At 36.7% G+C, this 9843-nt stretch overlaps 2 protein-coding genes across 4 annotated transcripts; both read left to right on the top strand.

The window, feature by feature from the left end:
• The first annotated feature begins 79 nt into the window (after positions 1-79).
• cetn4 (centrin 4) lies at positions 80-1783 on the top strand. Of its 2 annotated transcripts, none has more exons than XM_049750629.2 (5): positions 80-350; positions 486-641; positions 939-1067; positions 1138-1275; positions 1602-1783. In XM_049750629.2, the coding sequence occupies exons 1-5, from the start codon at positions 348-350 to the stop codon at positions 1689-1691; spliced, it is 516 nt and encodes a 171-aa protein (XP_049606586.1). In that variant the 5' UTR covers positions 80-347; the 3' UTR covers positions 1692-1783. The 2 variants fall into 2 exon arrangements, with proteins under 2 accessions (XP_049606586.1, XP_049606592.1); XM_049750635.2 differs by having other exon boundaries at positions 80-370.
• A 4349-nt stretch (positions 1784-6132) lies between these two features.
• On the top strand, positions 6133-9760 carry il21 (interleukin 21). 2 transcript variants are annotated; one of them, XM_049750651.1, is made up of 6 exons: positions 6133-6366; positions 6659-6700; positions 8168-8281; positions 8356-8394; positions 8494-8574; positions 9291-9760. In XM_049750651.1, exons 1-6 carry the CDS (start codon positions 6235-6237, stop codon positions 9315-9317), a joined length of 435 nt encoding a protein of 144 aa, XP_049606608.1. In that variant the 5' UTR covers positions 6133-6234; the 3' UTR covers positions 9318-9760. The 2 variants fall into 2 exon arrangements, with proteins under 2 accessions (XP_049606608.1, XP_049606602.1); XM_049750645.1 differs by having other exon boundaries at positions 8494-9760.
• Positions 9761-9843: the final 83 nt, after the last annotated feature.

The following is a 9843-nucleotide window of genomic DNA, read 5'->3' as shown; positions in this document are numbered from 1 at the left end:
TGGCTGAAAAGCCTACGTCACGGCAATATCAGATTTCCTATTGGCTCTTGCGTCTCCAAAGGGGGAAAGATACTACTTGTTGAAACGTTTGTTGAGGGAAGTCTAACAACAAACGAGGTGGTTTACCTTGACGACAGTTATAAAAGACATCAGCAGCACGCTTCCTGGTCGCCAAACTATCGTTTGGAACAAAAAAAAGTGTCATCAGGCCTTTTGAGGATAAAAGACAGCGAGGAGAAGCGAAAAGGAGTCGTGAGCGGCAAGAAACAACGTGTCCAATTGCTTCCGGGATTCCTCGTGTTTTTAGATCTTTGTTTCACTCCATATCTTCTCGCAAAACTACTCAAATGGTATATATCGGCGTTCACGGGTATTTTACTCATTACGCTCTTCAAAATAATGTAAACTTGAGCCAATGAGCGTCGAAATGGAGGCGTGAACGTTAGCGTCTTTTTATTGCATATTTTTTTTGTTTGTAATTCCAGGCGACGGCTTACAGAAAAACAACTCCGTCTTCTACCCAAAAGAAGAAAGCCAATTCGAAAATAGAGCTGAGCGAGGAGCAGAAGCAGGAAATCAAAGAGGCTTTCGACCTCTTTGATTCTGATGGCACTGGCAAGATTGACGTTAAAGAGCTCAAGGTTATTCATTTCTTCAGATGCTTTATAAAACGCACGTTTTCTTTGAGGGTTCGGACGTCGGAGATATTGAGGGTGGTTGTCCATACAGTTTAGTCAAAATTTTATCTTTGAACGAGAGGGCGAATGTTCAATTTGTTTCCATTTCTCAAAAATGTGAAAATTCGTTTTGATAATAGTAAGCTTTTGTATTTAATTTTCAGGGTAATTCTTCCCAGAGTTTTGACAAGACCAATTTTGCTGATAAAAGAATTTAGGTCATGAGGTTAATCCTGATTATTGTTGTGGTGGTGATATCAGGTTGCTATGAGAGCGCTTGGCTTCGAACCCAAGAAGGAAGAAATCAAAAAGATGATAGCCGACATAGACAAAGAAGGTTCTGGAACCATCGACTACAGTGACTTTCTCAGCATGATGACGATGAAAATGGTGAGTACAGGAGCTGCAGGTACGCAGTTTCTATTCATTGCTTGTGCAAATATGCAAAACCTTCCACCAGAGTGAGAAGGACTCCCGAGAGGAGATCATGAAGGCGTTCAGACTGTTCGACGACGACTGCACAGGGAAAATTTCCTTCAAGAATCTGAAGAGAGTAGCCAAGGAATTGGGAGAGAACCTTACTGATGAGGAACTGCAGGTACCCAGTTCACTCAGAACCCCAAGTTTGGCCTTTTTCTTGGTAATAGTTTGTAATTGTAGTTGACTGCAATCATTACTTGAATTTGTTTTAATAGGGATTTTTTAGGCTAATGCTGATTGTAATATTTGGCAGAATAAATTTCTGGTTTGATTCTAAACAAATGATATAAAAAATAATGTCTTTTGTCTCTGTCACAACAAAGATAAGAATTGTTTGAAAGGGGCTAATTTGGGTCGGTCCCTAACACATAATAGGAATGAATAGAATGTCTAGATGGAATGAAATCTGAAAGCCGGCTACTAAGTACAGTTTTGGTTTTGCAGGAGATGATCGACGAGGCTGACCGAGATGGCGATGGTGAAGTCAACGAGCAGGAGTTCTTAAGGATAATGAAGAAAACCAACCTTTACTGATGAAATTATTTTTTATTTTTCCACTCAATACCCTCAGCCTTTTATTTTTTCTCTTTCAAGTTTGTGTGTAAATAAAGACTTCTTTTGAAACTTTGTTCTTCACATAGAATTTTAACTTTTTTAACATAGCCGTATGACCGTCTAGTCTGCAGAATTGGCTGAAAGATGAGTCATTTGGGGAAGGTTGCTGTCCTTTCAAATCAATGTCATCCCATCGGGAAAAAAAAACACTGATCAAGTAACTTTCGGCCCAAACCTCGTATCAAACAGGAAACTTTTGTAACTTCGCTTTTCAGAGCCATATGCTTTTTTTTCTCAAGGATTCCGTACATTGTGAAGGCGGATGAGAAAAAATTACTTTTATGATGCAAGTGCAGCAATAATTACTCTTGAGTTCCCTCAACAGAAAGTGATTGTTTGCGGCTCAATGAGTAACCATGGTAACTAGCACTACAAGACCAAATTAGTAAAATTTTGTGAAATCAGTGTCTAAAATGTCAAATTTTGGAAAAAAAAATCTTTTATAATTTTTAATATGTGCAGGAGACATTTAAATTACGCCTTATTTATCAAGCGAAGCTTTTTGACAGCTCGCTGTTCTTCCCCTTCTGCTGTGGTTTAGTCGCCCTTGCTGGAAATCCTCCCACTGTGCTGCCATTACAGCACGCTTTTCAAAACAAACCTTTCCGAGCCGCTAATAACGATAATCATCGATATTAGTCGTAATAGTGGCCAACGTCTTTTTACACTAAGCTTCCCTCAAATGAGTAAACCTATCTTGTGCCTTGAACAAGCCAGTCACTACAGTCAGGTATGTTACTTTTTTTTTTTTTTTTTTTAATATAAATTACTTATACCCAAAGGTGCATTGTTGAGTTTTAGTACTTTTGGCCATCTATGTGTTCTATGTTAATGATTTATTTTTGTTGTATGGTATAAAAGATTTAAGGTTGATGGGCAAGATTAATATGCTAGTTAATATATTTCTGAAATATTAAAATTAATGAAAGTTTTCATTGTTGGACAATTCTCATTAAATCCATCTTTTGCATTGGTGAACTAATTTTACACTGGCAGAATAATTACGCAAATGTAAATGTGTGACAAAAATTGCAATGGGACACAATATTAAAAATAATTAGTTCAGAAAATATATAAGCAAATAGTTGAATTTTTTTGTTAAACCAAGTTTAAAATTATAAAATTAATGAGTTAAATGTTATATCTCCTGACAATTGAAGCAAAAAAGCCAACTACAACCAATAGAGAGAAAGCATATGATGAACTTAATATATTTGAAATAGAATAGTAAAAAATAAATAAATGTTGCTTTGTATGTTAAATTAAAATATTGACGCAAGTTTAAAAATGAATGTATTAAAATTACAATGAGAGATCAAATTTGTGGAAAAGAAAAATTTGAAAAACATTTTTTGCCCTGAATAAATATATTAGATATGAAGAAAAACTTGTATTCTACTCCCTCCCGAAAGTTACTAAATGACAAGAAAATTATTTTCAAACAAAACATTTATTTCTAATTTCACAAAGAAAATTATGCTCTGACTAATTCCTATGAGAACTATGACATAAAACATCAGTTTTGAAATGTATCAACAGTATACGTAAACAATGTGCATTTGTTATTCCTAAACATGGGTGGACATCCCCCACCCCTGCCCTCGTTGACCTGCTTCCTGTGCATTTACAATAAGGTAGCGCACCCTCGCCTTTCACTGAAAACGGCTTGCCACGCGGCCTTATTATGTCACGGTCGGAGTGACGGCATCACGTGAATGGGCCCACACCTGGGTGACTCAATGGATGACCAAAAAGGCAGCTTTTGAAAGACAAGACTTAAAAAAAAAAAAAGAAAATCAAATCAATGAGAATGGGGATTTTCATGGTTTCCTCTCTGATGCTGTGGAGGCTTTCTGTGGGATGTGACTACCACAAACTCAAACAACTGAAGCTGTCTTTACCTGTTTTGTTTGGAACTACTGAACCCATTATGTTTTTTTGTTTTTTTTTAGTGCGCCTATCTGATTTACGTGCTCGCTGAGCCTGCAAATATGGTTGCACGTATCTTCAAACGCGGGCATTATTCAAATCCCCAGGAATCTTTAGCATTCCAGCATCCCGAACAACTGATGTGTGTAACATTTGACGGGGAATTTGCGCCACCGATGTGATAGACCGCTAAAACACTGAGTTCCTTAAGGTTTGAATGATGCACATTTTAAAATACAAGTTACAACCATATTTGCAGGAAAAAAAAAAAAAAATCACAAATACCTCTATCAACCATTTGATGTGTGTCATGTTCACACGTTTCACACACGAGGTGACCACAAGTGAGGTTTTTGTTTGTCACCGGCCGAAAATGCAACCTCCAGACGCCACTAAGCCATCACTTTCCACTCCAAAACTTGTAATGACATTTAAAGGTCAGAACATTTTGACTCCAAATTGTTGGAATGCATAACGCCAGCCTTGACATGTGCATCACCAAAGACAAGCGCTTGCAGTTTTCTTAAAAAAAAAAAAAAAAGTTGGAATTATTACAAGATGAATTTTGTTGTCGTAAAATTTGTAATCTGACAAGTAAACTTTTTTTATCAAGATGAAGTTGTGGTAATATGAGATTAAACTAATCGATTAACGACAAAGAACATCATATTAAGTGAGTTTCACAAATGCAACTATTTATTACGATGACTTCTTATCCCGAGAAAATTCATCTTTTTCAGTAACACCTTTTTTGCCTCAAATAAAACTTTAATCTGATAACACTACAATTTGTATTTTAACAAAAATGAATTTATTATCATGTTACAACTTTTTATCCTGGAAAAATATGCATTCTGTCAATAACAACTTATGAACAAATACTCTAGTAACATTTAAACTTTTTTTCATCAGGAAAATGACATGAGGACATTTAATCCTGACAAAGTATTTATTTGTTCTTGTAACAATTACAATTTAAAAAAATATACTCGTAAAAATAACTTTTCATGACTTAATTTTTCTTAAAATAAATAGGGCTTTATTCTCTGGAATACCCTTTTTCTATTAAATAAAAATATTGCAAGTTCGGGGGACACAAGTTCGAGAAACACTAAAAAAAGCAATTGGGTCAGTAAGTTTTCTATGATGCGCAAACGAAGGGAAAGGGGACTCCAGAGCCCTTGAGAGGAACTCCCACTCGCTTCTTTCTCTTAGTGCTGACAAAGCGAGAGCGCACATCAGAGGGCGTTTCGCTTTCTCTTCTCACTATCTCTCTCGCTTGCAACTTTCATCCTTCCCTCTCTGTGCAGTGACATTTATGCGGGCTCATCCTTTGAATTTCCAACATTAACGAGACATGTTCTTTTAATAATAGACAAATTTGATATAATGTGGCTGCTGTAGTTTTTGATGGATCGTGGTTGGCGTCCGACACCATTTTTTTTTTTTAACCTACATGTATTTTATTTTTTCATGGTCTAAACAAATTCAGTGCTTGAGAGTACAGACCACTTTCACATAGAATTTCTTTTAGCAAAAAGTTGAGTTGACTTCTTAAGAAAACCATAAGCAAGCTTCCAAACGTCGAGTGACATGAAACAAGCGTATTGAGAATAAGGCCTGGATGATTATTAGTTCTTCTAAAATGAGCAATGATTTTTGTTTTTCTACACGTTACAACCTAAGACAAAGATAATGTCATTCACCATTATACCATATATGTATGCTTTATGCTTTTTAAAATTTTATAATTAGTCTAGCATGCCACTTCCTGCGGGCTAAGTATACTCAGGATCCGTGTTTACATTTCAGCGACGTTTTAACCTACATGGCTAGTTTTTTTTATCCTACAGATACGCAAGTATTGTTTCTTGTTTACATTTGATGCATTTTCTTAAGCAGTTGCATGAATATGACAACGACGTAGACAAGTTCAAGAACTAGTCCGGCCTCCCTCTTGAACACAGTTGCCACTCTCTCATGTTCAGTTTCACAATTTTAATATTGGCACCGTTTTCCTTGTTTTCCACATTTGCCGGTAAATTCCAAATGCATTTTGACCAAATTTCAATAGTGAGCACAAACGTGAAGCACCTGCACAAGACACTTTTAGATGAGTTGTTTTTTTTGTGTATCATGTGATGGGTTATTTTCCACTACTGCAGGTATGTACGTAGCAGTGAAATGTCTTCCCCCGACATAAACGGGGATTCTCTGTATACAGCTTTGCGGTTGGCATCATCACTACAACGTGCGATGACAGCGTCAAGAATGGGAAGTGGTATCTCCCTACTTCTTCCTGCCGCGCTCGAAAACGAACGGCATCTTGACACCACGCGGCGATGTGACAGCAAGTGGAAAAGAAAGAGTCATTAGTCATACGAGTTTCTGTAGTGTTCCAACTCTCGACGGGTGGTTTTCCTGCGTCCCCTAGGATGCATATAAAAACGGCCAGCGACATGACCATAGTCACTTCCAGAAAAAAGTACAAACAACTTGCCACCTGCCAGCTGCTGCTTACTCGTGTATTAAAATGAAACTTATACTTTTGTGCCTTCTCACCGTTTGCTGTGCGTTTCTGGCCAGTGCCGATGGCACGACACTGGAGAGGAGAAAACTGCTCGAAGTCTTAAAGCAACTTGGTGATGTCAAAAACTCGCTAGAGGTAAGCATGCCATTTTGGGGGACAATTTTTTTTAATAAGCGATTTATGCACCGGTATTTAATTCATGAGCATTATTGGTTGGTTGAATTTGTTTCTCTCGTGGATTTAAAAACAAAAAAAAAAAAGATGGCCCCGCCCCTCCCATCGTTTTAATCATTAGCTAGTTTAGCATTTTGGGGCACAAACATTTGACTAGCTAGCTTTGTTGGATTTTGTAAATTGATCTACCTTAAGTACAGAGTGCGAACACTTTTGCCAAGGGCGGAAATAACACATTGTTTGTGTTTTACAGCACAAAGATCTCCTTCTGAACACGCCGCCGCAGAATATCGAGGTAAGTGTTAATATCGTGTGTAATTACATTTGTGCTGTGGCCGCTTTTAATATTTGCGGTCGGTTAGTCAGCTTTGCGTTCACCCTTATCGCCCTTGACTGAGCGTGTGGGAGAACCTCAATCGATGTGTCATGCAAATAGATATTGAAAATTACAAAAAAATTAAAGCATTAACACTTTTGAGTTCTTTTTCCTAAAAGTAGTTTAGCACAAAAAATGATCGATGTCAATGCAGCAGAATGTGATTTTTGAAATTAATATAGCTGCAAGAGTATTATTGTATTATGATTATTACTATTTTTCTATCTTACATTTCACACATGCTATTGAGGTGGGAATATAACTTCTTTTTTAATGATTTTATTTTAATTTTATCATCATTTAATATTTACTTGAGCAAATTAAAACACTGAAATAGGGTACCAATGCAATCTGTCAAATTATTGGGACAGATTTTTTCAAATAGTTTACTTTTTTACCTTTTATTAAAACTGTAGTCGTAACATACTGTAACTACTAAGATTATGACAAAAATATACTTGCTTTATTTATTAGATATTTTATCTATTTTATTTTAATTGATTTGGTGGATTTGAGTATAATTTCTTAGCGTAAACAATATTGTGTTTTAATTTGTATACATTTTATTAAGAAACTATTCCAACTAAAGAAGAACTTACTAATACAACATGACTTTATTTTTAAAAATTTTAAAGTGTGACTCGTAATGCTTGTTTGTTCTCGTCAGACATCTGCAACTCAAGTCGCTTCCTGTTGCGTGGTTTCTTTTTTACACTTCCGCGATTGAACTTCACTCGGTATCAAAATGTGATGAGTAAGCAAATGTGATTCGTTGAGATTTACCAACAGAGTAGCCAGATTAGCTGTACCCTCTAATCTAATGGATGAGCATTGAAGAATTCGGTTGGTCACTATATGTCGCTGCCATACATACATACAAGATGGGTAATAGAAAGGTTGTAGTAAATAGAGTGCCGGAGCCTATCCCAGCAGTCATTGGGCCGTGGGCAGGGGATACCCTGAACCGAGTTTCAGGCCACAGATGAACAACCGCACTCACACCTATGGGCAATTTGGAGTCAGTCTACCGTGCATGTTTTTGGGAAGTGGGAGGAAAGCGGAGTCCTCAGAGAAAACCCACGCTGGCACGGGGAGAACATGCAAACTCCACATAGGGAGGGCCAGAGGTGGAATCGAACCCACAAATTTATTATTATTATTATTTTTATTATTATTTTTGACCAGTTAATTGGCTTGGGGCACACTTGATCTCTCTGTGGTCAGTTTGAATATAAGGACTACATTATTTCTGTCAGGTTGTATTTTTGTCTGGTATACATTTCTTAAATTTGGAAGCAAAACCATAAAATCTCTAGAACAAGATTTATTTTAATTTATTACTTTTATTAGTAAGATTCTTGTGTTGTTGTTTTTTTTTTTTGATAGGACTGTTGCTGTCTGTCAGCGTTGCGATGCTTCCGGGCCAGCTTGCATGTGCACTTCAACATGACGGAAAGAAACCAAAACAAACTTTACCGGAGCCTTAAGCATCCAATCACTGTGAGTAGAGGTCAAGGAAGAAGTTAGCGTTGCAGGGCAGTGTAATTTAACTATAAAAATCAATTGTCTTTTAGGAAAGAGGTCTGGACCTTTGTAAATCAGGAAATAGCGTGGTAAGGAAGTCATTTTCTCATCTACATTTAATGATTCCTCATAATCAAGTCTGTCCTATTTGATGAAGTTAAAGCAGTCTACCTAATTGTTTCTTTTAGTCCACCTGCGAAATGTGCGATTCGTATCCGAAGGCGACCACTCGGGAGTTTGTCAGCAGACTCGAGTCTCTCGTTCAAAAGGTAAATGATCGACTTGAAAGAAAAGCAGCACCTTTTTCCCATGTTGCCATTCATCGTTTTACGTCAATTTTGCAGGATACCTGTCGAAGAGTCTGAGGGTAGAGCTAAAATGATTTTTCAAATAATTCCATTTGGGAATTAAAAGATTGATACAAATTCTCTGCAACAACAGAAAAATGTTCATGAAAGACCAAATGGCCAAAGTTTGTGATTATTTCACAACCCAAAACCAAATAAAGCACAATGTGTCTCCTCCGAAGCGGAATTGGCTTCTGAGTCATGTCAAAAGTCGCCAACAGATGCTAATGGAAAATTAATTCCAATTAATTCAATAATTGGAATGCCTGCTCATATTGTGAAGGATAGACACAGGCGTCAGTGCACTTTCAGTCGCTGCAATAAAAAAAAATACACAAACATTTACAGCTCACAACAACCAACCATCCACTCAGTTTCTGATGCACGTCACTCACAAGGTCAAGCTCCGCCTTTTAAAGCCACACACACTTTTTCACAGCTACGACACGAGAGAATGTGAAGACGGCAACCCTCAAGTGGCCAAATATCATACCTACATTTCACATGCAGTTTATTATCCCATGATGTCAAAATAACTGGCACTATTTAAGTAGCATTTTTAATTTTAAATGAATCATGTGCTTTTAATTGCAATTTTGACATGAAATTGATGAAAATGTTTCTATGTCTCCCTTTAGGCTATCAGCAGACTGAGTGCCAACTGAGCAGACAGGAAGTTCGAGTTCAGGGGGGGAAAAAAGACACTATGCTGAGGAGATGCCCAAAACAAGATGTGGCCTATTTATTTAACATATTTATTTATTATTTAAAAAAGACAATTTTAAATAGCTGCTTTATGGTGAACTTTACATTTGGTTTTCTTCATGTCAAAAGTTACATTATTTAAATGTGAGATTCTACAATGGTGTCTGATGTAATTTATACCATGTATAAAGGCAGACGGTTATTTTTTATTACTATTTAATTAACTATTTATATGAAATAAAAATTAAGATTTTTGACAATCATGCTTACAAATGTGATTATTCATTCATGATGTATTGGTTCGGAAATACAATTGACAGAATTCCTTATTGCCTTTCAATGGAAATACCTGGCTGGTTATTTATTGTTGTTTATCATAAATAACTATGGCAGAACAGCAAAACCTAAGAGATTGACTTTGTACCACAACTATTGTCAACGGGTGGTCTGCGGCCCTCTACTGGTCTGTGGTGGTATTGGAGATGG

The sequence above is a fragment of the Syngnathus scovelli genome, chromosome 1, assembly GCF_024217435.2.
Source record: "Syngnathus scovelli strain Florida chromosome 1, RoL_Ssco_1.2, whole genome shotgun sequence".
Taxonomy (NCBI): domain Eukaryota; kingdom Metazoa; phylum Chordata; class Actinopteri; order Syngnathiformes; family Syngnathidae; genus Syngnathus; species Syngnathus scovelli.
This window is presented reverse-complemented; position numbering and strand designations above follow the sequence as displayed.

Excerpts from the sequence above, each read along its gene's own strand:
- cetn4 (XM_049750629.2), top strand. Across the intron at positions 642-938 it reads TTGACGTTAAAGAGCTCAAG|GTTGCTATGAGAGCGCTTGG; the intron begins GTTATTCATTTC and ends TGGTGATATCAG. Across the intron at positions 1,068-1,137 it reads GCATGATGACGATGAAAATG|AGTGAGAAGGACTCCCGAGA; the intron begins GTGAGTACAGGA and ends ACCTTCCACCAG.
- il21 (XM_049750645.1), top strand. The coding sequence starts at position 6,235 with ATGAAACTTATACTTTTGTGCCTTCTCACCGTTTGCTGTGCGTTTCTG. Across the intron at positions 8,282-8,355 it reads GCCTTAAGCATCCAATCACT|GAAAGAGGTCTGGACCTTTG; the intron begins GTGAGTAGAGGT and ends ATTGTCTTTTAG. Across the intron at positions 8,395-8,493 it reads GTAAATCAGGAAATAGCGTG|TCCACCTGCGAAATGTGCGA; the intron begins GTAAGGAAGTCA and ends TGTTTCTTTTAG.